The sequence below is a fragment of the Notothenia coriiceps genome, unplaced genomic scaffold (assembly GCF_000735185.1).
Source record: "Notothenia coriiceps isolate Sejong01 unplaced genomic scaffold, NC01 NC01_scaffold00035921, whole genome shotgun sequence".
In the NCBI taxonomy this organism is placed as follows: Eukaryota; Metazoa; Chordata; class Actinopteri; order Perciformes; family Nototheniidae; genus Notothenia; species Notothenia coriiceps.
Window position 1 is genome coordinate 1,039 of NW_011368622.1, and position 16,775 is coordinate 17,813.

General features: G+C 40.0%; 2 protein-coding genes across 2 annotated transcripts; one reads left to right on the top strand and one right to left on the bottom strand.

Moving 5' to 3' along the window:
- Positions 1-983: 983 nt before the first annotated feature.
- Positions 984-6,599, top strand: LOC104963267 (flavin reductase (NADPH)-like). Its single transcript, XM_010791835.1, has 4 exons — positions 984-1,178; positions 2,066-2,267; positions 2,734-2,898; positions 5,642-6,599. The coding sequence occupies exons 1-4, from the start codon at positions 1,044-1,046 to the stop codon at positions 5,797-5,799; spliced, it is 660 nt and encodes a 219-aa protein (XP_010790137.1). The 5' UTR covers positions 984-1,043; the 3' UTR covers positions 5,800-6,599.
- Positions 6,600-6,698: 99 nt separating this feature from the next.
- LOC104963268 (long-chain-fatty-acid--CoA ligase ACSBG2-like) lies at positions 6,699-16,658 on the bottom strand. Its single transcript, XM_010791836.1, has 12 exons — positions 16,216-16,658; positions 15,664-15,752; positions 15,070-15,190; positions 14,902-14,982; positions 14,530-14,679; positions 13,740-13,907; positions 13,474-13,655; positions 12,413-12,646; positions 11,029-11,246; positions 10,773-10,912; positions 10,444-10,687; positions 6,699-8,732 (listed from the first exon to the last, which is right to left on the bottom strand). The coding sequence occupies exons 1-12, from the start codon at positions 16,537-16,539 to the stop codon at positions 8,644-8,646; spliced, it is 2,040 nt and encodes a 679-aa protein (XP_010790138.1). The 5' UTR covers positions 16,540-16,658; the 3' UTR covers positions 6,699-8,643.
- Between the last annotated feature and the right edge of the window lie 117 nt (positions 16,659-16,775).

The window sequence follows — 16,775 nt, forward strand, 5'->3', positions numbered from 1 at the left end:
TGTACAATGACAAATTAAAGATCTATTTATCTATTAAGAATGTTGGCTTTTTCAATTGAGAAAAAAGTCGGTCCCATAACAAGGGTTTTACATTTTTATAGAAAATGAATCAACAAAATGATAGCCCATCCTTGCATTTTATTTAACTCAGCTGATGTCACAGTGCAGCATGTGGCTCCAAGTTGACGATAATAAAATTAAACATAGCAGCTACTACTTCCAGGAAATACATTCTCAAAATGGTTGCCAAACCAACATAATTTGAGATGAATTCAGTTTATTATAATCTTCAGAGAGCATCTGACTCACAAACTCGTCATCCTCCACTGCTGCAGAAATTATAATCTGTTCAAATTCAACAAAGACACACTGTGTGTCCATATTTGACCTCCATTTTAAATGTTCCTGTTACTCAGCTGTAAAAAAAGTTGTAATTCATTTTTGTTTTAATGTTGTGTCAAGTCCCATAAGACATATACGATTGATAGCAATTTGCAAACCAATGTCAAATTCCCTGCAAAAATTTAGGCAATCTAATAATTGTTTCAATTATTTATTAAACAAAACAGGTTCAATTTGTTCTATTTCCAGGCTAGCAAGTATGAGGTTTTGCTATTTTTGTGTTTTATATATTTATTTTATAATAATTTGTTGGACTTAAATTAAGGCTGGACAGCTTAAAACACATTATTGTAGATGTATTAATATTTAAAACTATAATTTGCCCCCCTTAAAATTTTAAGAAAACGTCCACACATTGTCTTCATTGAACATGACCTTTTTATAAAAGTATTTATCTTTATTTAGTGACTCCTGAAGAAACAAGGATTCAGTATAGCATGAATCCACAATTTAAACACGTAATCCATCAGATGACAAACCGAACTTCCGAAGAGAGAGCTTCTTTATTGCACCATAGAAATCATTTCTGTACACTTGTGAAACAGGGAGAGGTCCGAGCATTGGTCACGCGTCGTGTATTGATAAGCTTCCGCCCTGACTGAGCTGTGTGTGTGTGTCAGAGTGTGAGTCAGAGTGTAAGGATGAAGATCGCCGTGCTGGGAGCCACGGGACAGACCGGACAGTATCTGGTCAACCAGGCGCTGCAGCAGGGCCACACCGTAACCGCCATCGTCAGGAACCCCGCCAAACTCACCGTGCATCATGATAACCTCAAGGTATGTGGAACCAATGGGTGGTAGTCGTTGTGTTGTGCTGCTGCTCCGTGCATGTCGGGCTCAAAGTTCAGTCACAAAATAAATGATAAATGTTTTATCATGTCCAAAGGAGGGTTGTATGAGGTAAAACATGTGCTGCTTATGTTCCTTAACATAAGCCAAAACAACTTTTACATGTGGGTGTGTTACTGTGCACACAGGAAGGTGGAGCACTGCCAAGATAAAAAGCCCAGTGTTATTTTATTTTGCATTACTCTGAACAAATCCCATTAAAAGCCCAAATAATAACAGTTTACTTAATATTAGCTATTGAGTATTGGCTGACACATGTAATTCTTCTGAGCCAAAGAACTGTGTTATTGGCTATTACTTGTCTTACTACTTTTAAATCCAGGCTGAAGACTTTTCTTTTTGCCGCTGCTTTTAATTGAACTATTCATTTCATATCTTAAACCGCACTGTAATCTTTATTCATGTATTTTTTCTTTTAATGTTTATTTTTATTATCTTTGCTTTTAATGACTGTTTTCAAATGCCATTTTCTTAATGTCTTTCCTTTTTGTAAAGCACTTTGAATTGCCCTGTGTTGAAAGGTGCTATATAAATAAACTTGCCTTGCCTATTAAAAACACTTTAATGATCTACACTGTTGACCCTGTTATGCACCATCCAAATATTCCCCAACAAATGCTTTTTATTCTTCTATTTTATAAGATTTTTGCAAACAGTTACTGTACAGTGCCACACCCAAGCTAAGAAATAATACAACAAGTGAATAAAGATGGACAAAATGGACATGATATAGATAAAGCCTCAAATAAATCCATCAGCAGGATTGAAAAAAGTAAAATTCACCTCAGTCATTATTTTTGTTTCCCTGCTTCTAGGTGGTGGAGGCTGATATTTTCTCAGCAGACAGTCTGAAGACTCACTTCAAAGGACAGGATGTGGTCATGTCCTGCCTCGGCTTCCCGGCCTCCTTCTTCTCTGGGGTTTCAGGCTACACCTTGTCAATGACCAGCATGATCAGCGCCATGCGAGAGGCCCGGGTCAACAAGATCATCACCATGACCTCCTGGTACACAGAGCGTAAGTGCAGTACACGTAATGATGCATTGTAAGATTAAATAATAAAATAAGTCCACCGTATCAATGTCCTAGGAGTGGTTTTGTTTTGATAAACTGTAATCTATTTCTGTTTATCATTCTCAAATTAACTTCAGATATCAAGTGTTAAAGTGTGGATTTCAATCAAGCCTTCATAGATAAAATGATTGTTTATTATTTTGTTCAGATTTGGATAAAACTTCAAGAAAGAAACTCAGAGAGATCCTAGTATGGCCACTGCCTCTTTATATTTTGTATATTGGTTTTACATTTGTTTTTTGATTTTCATTGGAAGAACAGGGCATGTACTGTAACTTTAAATTCTAATTTAGAATTTTAAGCACAAAAAACTGCAATTAGAGCTTAAATACAAGGTTTTGTTCCGTTGACATTATTTGTAGAATGTAAGAGGATAATTTCACAGTTTTTTCTTTCTTGTTGATGTTAGCTAACTCTGGAGCGCAGTCATCTTTTCTGATTCGATTCCTCCTGCTGCCGATGATCCGCAGCATCCTCACCAACATGCATGAGATGGAGAAGTTACTGCACAAGACCGAGGACATCAGCTGGACGGTGGTTCGCCCGCCTGGTCTGAAGAACCTGCAGGCTTCAGGTAAAAGCAAACAGGCAGTAGACCAAAGAACGGTGTGAACGCAGATGCGCTCTAATCGCTCCTATCGCATCGCTTTAAACACTCGAGTTTCACTCGCGTCATTCAAACAAGACATGCTGGCTCGGTGGCTACAACTGCAACAAAATTAACATATTTTACCGTGATTCAATTGTAATACACGTTTCTAAATGATGCCGAAGTAACAACATACTGATACCGGTTAGTAAAAAACATGAATTAATGCTTGACAAGTCTGCAGACAAGACGGCAGGCGAAAGCCTTTTAAAATGCTTGTTTTCTGAATGAAGATTGGGTCGACCAGGCTAAGCTAACGTTGTATATTCATTCCACACTCACAACAACGGCCTACGGACATAAATAAACCAGCGACTGTATTCACCATGACACAGACAGTCTGTGGTTTGTACTTGTTTAACTTTTGTCCAGTTTCTGAACAGATATGAGGAGCTGTGAGCTCTATGTGCTAACTGCTAACGGCTGATGTTTTCTGGTTGAACGTCAGTGACATTACCTCATGGCTGCGTCGCGTAAAAAATAGGATTCATCCTAATTTTAGAGAAGCCCTGCGCCGAGACGCTTCTGGGACGTAACGTGCCGTGTGTGGTGGAATAGCACCCATTGACTAGAGTGGCCGCAATCTTTGCGAACGCCGCGGTGTATCGAAAGCCCAAAGTGCCACTATTCCCCCATTTAAAACGCCCGTTTTTTGTAAAAAAACTGTGGAAAGCCCAAAGTGACACTATTCGCCCGTTTTTCGCGCGTTTTAAACGGGCGAATAGAGCCACTTTGGGCTTTCCATAGCGGCGCAGCCGTAACGCGGCCGTCTCACGGCCGTCATGCGGCCGTAACGCAACGCAGATAGACCCGGTGGAAATTAGTCGTTAAAGATTACCTTCTGCCCTCAGGATCACATAGTTCAGGCTCCTAGCATGCGCTCTCATTACTTAGTGCAGTGTTTAAGTTATTCCTTACTGTTACGTCCCGACTAGGGGAAGAGGAAAGCAACATACACCACTTGGAATTGGTAATAATTATAAATAGTTTTATTGTATAGCAGGATAACAAAATGGCAGGCAAGCAGCCTGGAACAAACAAAAGGCCACAAAGGCACCAGTTTTAAATAACAAACAAAAGTGGCCACAAGGGCGCAAGTTTAAATGGCAACCAAGCAAAGGGAGGACTCTAATAAGTGAGCCTACTTAAATACAAAGGAATATACATAGCTAAACTAAATAACCCTTACTATCGCAGTGGTACAAACTAATGAAAAGGAGGCTGTAAGAAAACACAGCTAAGCTAAATAAATAGAGTCAACGTAAAGGCTAAGATACTAGTCACAACTAATCATTAGTGATGGCAGTTTGACACTGAAGCTTCGAACGGAGCTTCAACCCTGGACTTCCTATTCCATAGAAGCAGTGCTTCGAAGCTTGCTTCAAATCACGTGACATGTGACGTCCGAAGCAGCAACTGCTTCAAATCACGTGACATGTGACGTCCGAACCAGCAACTGCTTCATTTCCTGAATGAATCAACTCACTGGTTCGCCGTCCAATCAGGTGATTCAATGCACTGCCTCGTCTCGATTCTGACAGGTGACAGGTTGAAACAGTTTCAAATTTGAGCGCTTCAACACTTTATAACCCCTCTAAACAATGCGCAATGTGTGGGTTGTTGTTGTAGTTTGCGTTGTTGCTGTTGAGTTGTTGTTGGCATTGCATTTGAATTGGATCATTATAGAGCAAGCCAGGAAGAAAAATAGGTCGTTCTGGCTCGTGAAACACTTCGAAATGTGGAGAAGTTGTGAACAAAAAGACAATGAGTAATATAAAAACACTTCGATGGTTTAAGGAATTGATAGCCCAGTGGATAGAGCCGGCGGCCAGGATGCGGCGATACCATCTGCGCAGCTGGTTCAATGCTCGGAATAGTTAAACTTTTAATCATTGCTTTTCAACTTTAATACTTTAATAACTGATAAAAGGCCCTCTCCGCCCAAAAAAATGTCCAGCACTCTCTAGTCTCTTCTCAATAACCCAATACACACTATTATCAATCTTTAATTGCAAATAGAACATGATATTCAGTCTTAGTGTGTGTGTGTATCGAATATTTTTCAAGGCAAAGATACGTTAAACCCACTGCAGCCTTGCACTTCGCCAGGAGAGGTCGCTGTAACTGAAGCTTCGAGAAATTAACCTATTTCCGACACAATTGTCCAAGTGGTTTGACGCTTCATTCAAAGCTTCATTTTGCCATCACTACTAATCATATCAACATTACCAAACACAGACCACACAAGTTAACCACTGCTAACAGATTTATACATGAACGAAGAGCAAGTAGCGAGAGGCATCTGTTCACACAACAGAGCCTCCAGAGTGATCGTCAGTCACAGGCTTTGTAGTCATCTCCAGCAGGTGTGCGCCGGCTGTGCGCTGCGATTGGAGGGCGTCGGGCCCGGCGTACTCCAATCACAATCTTCGGGGGGGGGGGGCGGATCAGGAGATAGCAGCCAATGACCTCAGAGCAACCGCACAGCTCATTTACATATATCACAGGTTAAAAAAAAGTTAAGACGACCAGGAAGACAGCAGCCGTAACACTTACCTTGGGGTTTCATCTCGTTTAACCATAGATGTTGTGTTTTTCCACTTCCTGCAGGAACCTGTTGTTGCAATGCCTCTGAATGCCATTTTTTTAACTCTTTGTGTCTCTCCAGCTCAAGAGTTTCTGACCCATGAGGGGTACTTTGTGCCCGACGGCAGTGGTCTCCCTGTAGGCAGCGCAGTGGGAAGAGGAGACGTGGCTCGCTTCATGCTCTCTCTACTCAACTCCAACGCCTGGGTCAACAAGGGAGTCGCCATCACTACCAAATAAAAAATAAGAAGCCAGTGTTGCCCTGATTAAAACAGTCGGTTCACCCAAAGTACAACACATATTTTTTACTCACCAATATCTGGTTATATCTACCAATTTTTCTTAAGATGTTGAGGTTGTTTTTCTTTTGCCTCCATTCCAATGCGACAGAGCAAAATGTAGTTTTTTAGTCCACTTCCCTTCTGTTTTTTGTCACTGGCAGGGCGTGGTAAACAGCGACATAGCTCTGATAAAACCACTATAAGCTATCTGCTCTGCACTTAAAAACAGACAAAGCAAAGAATGAATATTGGAATTGAATGCATCGTTTTAGAAGAAGCAAGACTCCAATTAATTGTTGTTGCTTCTTTTCACAAGTTCACATCATTATAAGGTGATAAAACGTCATGGATGTGGATCGAAGTGATCGGAAATCTTAAAAATTCACATCACCAAGTTAAAGAGTTAAAAGAGAAGATTCATGTTTTGTAATTTGGGTGAACAAATGTGCAGTCTTTCATCTTTCAACATGGTGTAAAATATATATCTATGCCTTAAATAGCTTAATATGTCTTAATGTCTTTTTTCATACGCTTGTTTTTAGATGATCTTAAACCTTCATCGATAACTTTATTATCAAAGAGTTTTGGTGTTTGGACATAACATCAGTGGTAACAACTTATTCATTTAAGAGGGTTGTATTTGGACAGCTTTGTGTTGTTACTGACAGATAATACTGCACAGTGTATTCACACGAGTACTCTATATCCAAATGTGTACTGTATCAGTTCTGTAAAATAAACGCACAATAATAAACCTGATGAAGGATCATTTGTTCTGCAATTGCATGAATCTAACTTGCTTTACAACTCAAATGATCAGTTGTGTAAGTTTCCTGGGTAAACAATTTAGTTCAACAACTGATTTGACCTCTGATAAACTGACAATAGAACACACATGGCAGAACATTTTTGTTAATTATTTTCTAAAAGTATGCAACACTTAGGGCCACACCCAAAGCTGTGACGTTAAAGTGTTTGTTTTCTACCAAAGATAAAAACGTTGTGTCTTCAGCTGATCAGGGTGTTCAAGATTAGTGTCTCTTTATTGGTCCTGCTTGGTTAAACTGTTAGCTGCTGCATTTTAAGTCAGTGTTTCAATTGATTTACAAGATAATGTGTTTTTAGCTTGTTCATTGTTTTAAGTTCCATTACTAACAATTCCAACATACATGGTTAAATCAGCCTCAGACGAGTAATGTGCAGGAAGCTGTGTGGATTGGTCATGGGGCAAAAAAGTATAATTTCCTTCTATTGATATTTGTTTTATATTTACTGGAAGGTAGTATGATTGGTAAAACATTTAAAATTTGGTTGAAAATGTGGAAGTTTAGTTGTCATTCAGTTGGTCGGGTAAGATGGGGGTAATGCTGTTTTCTTTCAGACAGAAGGAAGTTGATCCGTCTTTCTGTTCAAAGAAACTATATCAAGTGTGTGGATGTTCCAGATATATGAACTGATATCATCAGTACACTCCGTCAGACGTCAAGTAGTGAATGTGCAGCCCAACCCTGTACAGTACATGCAGTTTAAATATTTAAAACAATGCCGGAGGATAAGATGTTTAGATAAATTGTCATTACGTCCAGCGAAACTGGGTCTGTTTCTCGTAGAAATGCCATTGTAACTTTATCTTAAACTTTCCCGCAGCAACACAACCAGTTTTTTAAGAATGCAAACTGATATGACTGAGAAGTAAAGAGAATTGTTGTACACATATACACAGTATATACATTAGGGGTTTTGGTGATATATCGGTACTTTAAAGGTTAATATTATGTAAAATATTCACATATAATGTTGTGTAAATCCTTACATTCAAATGTGTGATTTATTGCCAAAAAGAGACACTACGCACAATAAACAAAGTGTTTTGGACTGAAAGCATTGTTTTCTATATGTACATAAACATATACATATGATTACATTCAAAAGTTTATGTATGTGTTAATATGTGCCTGCTAAATAAATACATTTAGCAGAGCAGTGGTTTATATCCCTCCAATATGCACAGTACAAATTAAAGTTTGGTCGATTCGTTCCCTCTTTATTGACAATCGTAGAACATCTGCCACAAAATAAACATTTTAATATTTGTCAAACTGTACATGGAGAAGCACAAATAAAAATGTATGCTTTAAAATTGCACTTGTGTTGGGAAAAATTAATCAACTTGATATTCTTATCTTAAATCAAATATTTCATCCAGTTTTTAGGGGGAATGTATACAGCTTTGCTAGATTGGAATTATCTCACAACCTGAGAACGAAATTGGCGATTAATGCTGTAAAATCTTTGAGTAGTAATCTTTATGAATCGCCGCTTCAAACACAGAAAAACATTCTGGTAAGCTTATGTCCAAGTGAGTTTCATCTCTCAGGCCACAGTGGAAGAACAAAAGTTCCTTCAAAAACTGTAAAAAAAAAGATGAATGACACCATCCAGTGTTTTCCGTACAAGTTATCTGTACATGCCAACGGGAAATGGCAAGATTTGGCTCTGATTTGGATGATTTATTTACAAAAGGTGCACAGCTGCTTTGAGACCGTATGTACATTTAACAGCTTAAATAATAACTGAAGCTTATTTAAACATAGCAGCAAAATGAATTTTCTATTAAAAACACAATCAGATTTTTAAGATTTTTTCCCTTAAATAAAAAATGTATTTTGAAGGTTTAACATTCAGTTGAAAAGAGATTGATATACTTCTCAACATGACCTCTGTGCACAGTAGAACATTCATAAACATGCCTGCAGTTTCTCCGAACACCTATCCTCAGCATTATCTGTGCAATTACAGTCTACTACTTTTCCGTGGTCACTCCATACAATTCGTTAATTTTCTCCTGGTACATCTTCACAACAATGGGCCTCCTCAGTTTCATGGTGGGTCCTGCAATGACGAAAATTAGAAAAGAAAGGCAGGTTAATTCTGTTCTGCTCTTAAATCTCAACGTAGATTTGGTCCACTGCAGATTTGAAATGTTTTTGGGTGATGTTGGGGAGATATTTTCCAAGGTCCATAGCTTTGACCCAGTTTATCAGTTCATACTGTCCTGACCTTGGCTGCTGTGCTCTCAGTATTCTGTCTCCCTGTTCCTGCCTGTTGGCGTCAGCTGATAGATAGCTGTTATCATTTAGTGGGAATGCTGTTAACAGCATTCCAACTAACTGTTCTTCCACGCACGAAAAGTTTATTATTCCGCCGGATAGTTTTGCCGCGGCTCTTCTCCCGCATGAACATCGAGAACTCCTTCAACATCAAAACGTTCAGCTCGGTCGGAATCGATGGCTATTACTTTTCTCATTCATAACTTTAATAATTCCAGAGATACATCCCATAATTCATCACATTTTTAACATTTGAACTTTAACATTGCGCAGCTCGTTAAGGCAGAGTGCGTGATGTCAGAGTTAGAGTGGAGGACAGTTTCAAATTTGCCTTCATATATTTTTTTAAACTGCCATAATTCCCAAACCCTACATTCCTGAGACATAATTTTTCATGACAAACGTAGGAAAACATCCCGTAGCTTGAAAAATGACAAATAATTAAGCAATATAATTAAACAAAGTGCCTCTTGAGGGCATGAAGTGACAAAAACGTTCAACATGTCTCCATTAAAGCCCATTGTAATTTCAGGCAGATATTTCCTCACAGCAGCAGCCGCACATCTTTAGTTAAAAAGTGCTCAAACTTCACATGTGTGCTAACAGTCCAGCCGTGAAGACATCTACTGGACAGTTTTGAGATTTCTTCAAATGCCGTTGCCATGGGAACACAATGCTCGCCATGAAACACGGTTTTCTCATAACTTCAGTGAAACTGCTCCAAACGCCCCAAAACTTCACAGGTTTGGTAACGATACAGCCATCAACGCATCTAAGCGTAGTATGGGGTGTCGACAAATGCCGTTACCATGGCGACAGATCATTCGCCATCAAGTTAGTTCAGAAGTTTGCAGTTCAAATATTCTGCTGCTTTTCCAAGCCTTTTTACTTTCTTTTCTTCTCTCATCACATATTCAAGCCCCCACTGTTCATGTATCATTTCAATCTAAATTCTTCACTTTCTTCTTACACATTACATTTCAGCATAGCAGTTTAGCGTCAGATTTTCAGCATAAAGCATTCCCACTAGCAATTTCTTCAGGAATTGCATTCTCTAGTTCTATCTTGTTATGCACAATGTTGATTATTCTCTCTGAACTAGCTAAATCCATGGGTCTGGGGTAGAGTTCTTCAGAATTGACGTGGCAACTCTCCCGTGAAGTCAGAACCTCTGACTCGTGACTTGTTTTGTGAATTCTCCGGCCGAAGCTCCAAATAAACCATCAGTGTTTGACATCAAAGCTCAAGCTCTTGCTGAGTTTGTGACTCCCACTGCATTGCTACACAGAAGTTTCCCCCACAAAATGAGACATTTAATCACTGTCGAACAACATTTCGTGGAATGTTGTCTGGCAGACAACAAAGTCACAATACTTTCTATTACGACTTGACCTCGATTCCAAGCTGATTAAACCTGGTTGTCGCTGAAGTGAATACTTCCTTGATGACAGTGTTGTTTGTACCTTTGCCCCAGTTTTAATAAAGTAACTCACCCAGTTCTCCTCCACCGATGGAGAAGTCTTGCTCCAGGATGACAAACTTCTGGATCTTCTGGGCGTTGGACGTTGCTCTGGCGTTGACGCGCTCTATGCCCTCCTGAATGGCTGTGTAGATAGCTGGCTCCTTATTGGCTATGATCCCTGACACCGTGGTCGCTGTGACGTCGTGCTGCTGGCAGAAACTCAAGGCCTCGGGGGTCAGTGCGTCTGTGGGATCGCCGTTGTCGTCCAACACACACTGAGGAAAAAGAGAGGGGTCATTATTGTGTTTGTTTTATTTATTCAGTAGCTGTGACCCTATGCAGGAGTGGAGGCCTGGTTACTTTGAGTGTGATCATGATGGAGAGGAACTTCAGCTTGTCTCCGATCAGCATGGCGTTGCTAATGATGGCCACCTCGGACTTCACTGAGTCCTCGATGAGCACGGGAGGGATGTTCTCTCCTCCGGCGGTGATGATCAGCTCTGGGAACGCAACATTGTCGTTTAGCCATTCAGTTACCAACAAGTTATTTTGATTGCTTTTAACTTGTATTGAATCACATTTATAATGTTTTTTTGTCTTTGCGAACACAGCTGACCCTTGATCCTTCCTGTGATGAAGAGGAAGTCATTCTTGTTGTGTCTTCCCAGATCTCCAGAGTGCAGCCAGCCGTCCTGGTCGAGGGCCTCTGTTGTTTTGTCCGGCATGTTCAGGTAGCCCATGAACACGTGGCGACCCCAGAAACATATCTCTCCACTCCCGTCCTGATCAGGGTTCTCCAGCTTTGTCTTGGCGCCTGGCATCACCTTTCCACAGCTGGAGAGTCAAAAAATAAATAAACAACAAGCTCACTGTGACCAAATGTTGCACTACAACTGCACCCCTACTTTAACTTTTAAGTACATATAAATAATACATTACAATGTACATAATTGATAGAACATTTTTCAGGTCAAAATAAAAAGAAACATGCTCCTTAGTGAATATTTAAACCTGTGGTTCGCAACCTTATTTGGCTTGTGATCTCTTAATTAATTTCTGATTATAACTGCTTATAATAAACATATCGCAAATACTGTAGAAAGGTAGTAGTGAGGAAACATCTTAAATCCCATCTCATCGGACCCTCGGTCAGGACGTCTTCAACTGACTTGAGCACATGATATTAATTACGCTACTACATGTTTAGGTTTAGAAAAAGATCATGGTATCTTACACAGGTATGTTACGTAACTTTAAGTGGCAATAGATAACACTTTAGCTCTCCCTTGTGATTATGAAGTAAATGTTAATTGCACAAATAAATGGCTGTAAATAAATGACACTATCTGCATTTAGATTAGATCCCTTTAAGCCTTGCTTTCACTATGCAAACGGTCCGTCTCTGGGTCATGATTTCACTTTCAAAATTAAAGCCCAAAACATATACACTGCATCACCGCCTATCAACAGGAGCAATGTTGTCATGGGGACGAAGGAGGCAAAGCAAGCTCCAACCAACACTGCTTAAGGTAACATCACTTGGAAAAAGAGGTGAGTGAATCTAAAGTAAAAACAAATTCTATTTGCAGATTACTCCAGCTAAAAAATATTGGATATTCCCAGTATTATTTATATATGCATTTACTTTTTTCCCTGCCTTAATTTTTATTTCATTTATTTATTTTTCTCCAGTTTTCTTTATTTTTTTGTACTCCTTAATTTCTATACGTTTTTGACGAAATAAATGCCATTGTTATATTTATGCCAATGATGATGCACGGGAGGGCTACTCCCCATAAGCTATGCTTCAGCCCTCCCGCTTCTACTAATTTTGTTCATTTGTGTGTATGAATTATACGTTTTTGTTTTTGTATGAATTTAGTAGAATACATTTTTTTTTTTAATAAAAAAAAATCTCACAAAGTCTTGTAATATTCTCACATTCATATCAGCATCACATTTGATATACTAGAGTTGTTGGATAATGCTTTGCTGCTGACCTTGCGATGCAGTAGCTGCTGTTAGAAGAGATGGTATGTGGGCCGGAGCTTTCACTCATGCCGTATAACTCCAACAGCGGCATGTTCAGGCTCATGAAGTACTCCAGAGTGTCTTTGGTGACGGGGGCAGCGCCCGTGAAGCAGAGCTTGCAGCGGTCTAAACCCAGCGCTTCACGGACCCTCTTAAATACCAGATTATTAGCCAGCATGAAGCCCCACGGCACCTGATTCTCCCTATAAGCCAAATACAAAGTCACATGTACATGTGTTACATATTTGAAGTCATGAATTGTTAGTAATTAAGAACTGGGCCCATAAAAAAAATAGGTAGCAATGTTGAGCTGAAATTGACCCATAACGAAATAACTACAGGATGGATTGCTATGACATTTTCTATAAACAATTTCCCCCTCAGGATGTTTTGTAGCCACTGTGGGTATCTCCAGTTAATATGGTGTAATCATAAGCTCGAAATGTCAAACCACAATCATGCAGACCTAATGTCAGCCTCAGCTGCATCAGCTGTTCAGCGTGACCGGTGCTAATTGGCCATTTTATAATGCAAACATGAGGCTGGACTTCCTATTATTTAGCAACCCTAAAAGTCTGAACTGAAAGTGAATTTGCCTGATAATAAAATCAATGACTGCTCTGAAAATACAAACTCTCATTACAACAAAAAGATACACGTGGCTAATTATTATCCAGAAGGACATCATTGGACCATCCTAGTTATTATAGGCTATATCTATTTCCTTAGATTGTGAAGGCATGCTCTGCCAAACTCTTCCTCTGATTAGCTATTGTAACTATGCCTCACTCCTAATACCTAAACAAAATAATACAAATATTGCAGCTGCAAAGGTCCGATGACATCATTTTGCGTGATCATTAGCCATGTGCTGCTGTTTGGTGCTAGTGTGTATTTTCTAAGCTATGGGCCATCAGAATAAAAACTATTTGTTACATGAAAAATGGGCTTTCAATCCAATTGGAAATCTTTCAGATAATTTGGATTTCCGAAAAATGGCACCAATGAAACAATCTTTGCTCGTCCTTACCCGTTCATGACACTGTAGTTGTACTGCAGGCCTATGGACTTGGCCCAGCCTGCTACTGCGCTCCTCATTGGGGATGCCTTGGCACCGGCAGCTTTCATCTTCTCCTGCATCTTCTCCCACACACGAGGAACCCCCAGGAAACAAGTGGGACGAGCCTCCTTCAGTGTGTTCACTAAGGAGCCCTGGAAAAAAGGAATGGAGATTATAGTCAAGATAGAAAACCTTCATTATAACTCAATGTTTTACACAGCTGTAGGCTTCCATACCTTGAGAGCATCTGGATCTGCAAAGTATGTTTTCATGGCAAAACAAACACACATCCACATGTCAATTAGCTGGGCTGCCACATGGCTGAGCGGCAGGTAGCTGACCAACACCTCCTCACCGTACTTAAGACCGGCCCCGGGAGCTGCCGTACGGACTGTCCATGTCAGCTGCAGATTAAAGACAAAGGTAGGAGTCATCAGAGAGTCAGAGACATTTTTCTTTCATTTTCACAAAGCAAACACATTGATGTTTAGAGAGGGGCCACAATTTCTTGTTTGATGCCCGTTTGATGTTTACATTCTCAGGAGCTGCTCTAAATTTCGCAGTAAAAAGGTTGGAATCAATTACTGAATCTATGTATATTATTATATTTGAAAACCCTCCTGAATACCCTATTGAGGCCGACTTTCTGATGGTATTTGGATGTTTTAGCATTAAATGTTCAAATGTAGCAGTTTCAGGAGTTCCACATGGCTCTTTATTGGGTATTTACAAGAAGAACCACTTAACTAGATTCTGTTAAAACGATCATGCATCTTCAAAAATTAATAACAGGTTTGGGAAAATGTTATTCTTCTTAATCTGAATATACATCAAGGCCTGCAGTATTCTTTTCAAATGTCTTTCTCTTCCTGACCCAGTAAACATTTTCACACCACGTTGTCCTCTTTGGCTTTGGGAGATGGTAATGGTCAGTTTTTCACATTTGACAAAACTAAACACTTAATTAGACAGACATCTAATCTACAATTAAAGTTAAGAAAAATAAAGTAATTGTCTATAACTCACATTGTCATGGCTCAACATGACTCCTTTAGGGTGGCCAGTTGTTCCCGAGGTAAAGATGAGGGTGCAGCACTCATTGGCCCGAAGACTGTCAATCACAGCATCCAGCTGCTCGTCAGGCACGTCTTCTCCCTGCTTCATGAACTCTGCCCACTACACATATAGAGAGATCCTGGTGAAAAATGTGTCCAAGCCCAGACTAAAATGTAACTGATACTGTGCAGTTGAATACATTTAAGTGAATTATTAAAACATACATTTTAATGATCCTAATTTAGCTTTAAAAATGTAAATGGTGCTACTGTAGGCATCACATACAGTTTACTATCAGATCATTTGTTTTACTTTGTCAATATGTTTGGTGAGGGAACATACTGTATACAGGAAGGGTGCTTTCTGCTGCAGCTCGCCTTTATACTGGACAATTGCTTTCAGATGAGGTAGTTGATCTTTAACCTGTTGAGAAAGATGAATTACACAAAGTCAAGTGAGGACAGATTTATTTCTATCTTCCAAAAGTGAAACATTTTCAAAGGTCCTGACCTGCAGAATCTTTTCAAGCTGTTTCTGGTTTTCCACAACCAGGATATTAGCCTCACAGCTTTCAGCAACATACTGACAAGCTTCAGGTGAGTTGGTGGTGTAAATCCCAGTTGCCAGACCCCTGTGGCACAAATCAGAGAAAGGAGAGTATTCATCTCTGTTGAAGGCACACATTATTCACTGTGGAGTTTGCCATTTTTAAACTTAGCTTAACAAGAAAGCCTAGTAAGATAAAACAAATAGTTTTTCAAGGTTGTGTTTGCCAAAATAGGCAGCTTCAGTTAATATGTATACAAGAGTAATTCAAACTTGAAGAATGCTAAAGTTTGTAATAACTACAAATCCAGTCAAAAGCCTGTGATTCGTGCCTTAACTACACAAGTTCAATGTTACTCAACAGCTGGATACAAGATTAACATCAGTACTTGGTTTCCTTAGACTTTAAACTGTTTTGTTCTGAACAGGAGTCGGGAGATTGACTTTGAGATAAGCATGCACAGAGCAAAATGTGCAGTGTCAGGTGACGCAATGCTGAAGCATCTCTACAAGTCCACATGGAATTTATCCACCTTAGTTCTTTAAATGAAATCTTACCCGGCAAAAATGCAGCCAACGTCTGAGATGAACCATTCAGCTGAGTTGAATCCCAGGATCCCCACACCATAGTAACGCTCGAGCCCCAACTTAAAGAAGAAACATTGTTTTTTTAGGAGCATGTTTCTTTAATGACGCAACAGCACTGTGTCTCTCTTGACCTACATCTAATTTAAAAGGCGACTCTACCTTATGGGACACAAACATGTCCGTGAAACAAGAGATGTAACACAAGCTGTTTATTTCACACGCCCCATTGTTATTTTTCAGCAGCCTGTTCTCACACAACGCAACATGCAGTGAGAGAGTGAAATTCTGGGGTACTGTTTACAACGCAGGTAAAAACTTTATAAGTGCCGCACAAATTCCCCTATTTAAACAATGACTTATAGTAGTTTAGTTAAAAAATGTAGGGCATACACAGGCCTAAGAGACACACAAAATGTTCTGAAGGAGAGTGACAACATTCCAAAAGAATATGCCACTGCGCAAGTATTATTGATGTTTATTTTTTTTTGAATGTATGCATATCATGTCAAGTTGCAGTCAAACCTTGAGGAAGCTTTTAGCTGCTGCACGGCACTGCTCGTAGTATTGCCTCCACGTCAGGGTCACCCACTGGCCCTCTGTTTTGGAAACCAAGGCGGGACGATCCCCGTAATTTTCCACCGTCTCCATGAAGAGCTGATGGACGGTAATGGGGGTTTCTGAGGCCGGGCCCGAGCCCTCCATCCTCAGCCGCACCGCCTGGTCTCTGCTGGTGCTCCATAGCTGGTCTGCTGGGGCCAGAGCGGTCTGTGCTTTGGCCGTCGACAGAGGAACTGCCCTGGGCTCTTCTGTATTGGGACAACATGGGCAGCCGTGTTTACCCGCCATTTGTTACAGGTTAAATACAGAAGACACCACACCGAGACGCAGCCAGCTTCAGGAGTCAGGTGAGTGAGAGGACTGCAGACATCTCTGGACTGTGGGATCTAACTCCTGAGGTGCCAGAGCAACACGATCTGCAAGCTGTGCCGTGGATGAGGAAACACATACGATACCAATGTCAAGTCTACCTACCAATCAGGTTTGTGGAGAGGAAGTTTGGCAAGAGCATCAAATAACACAGA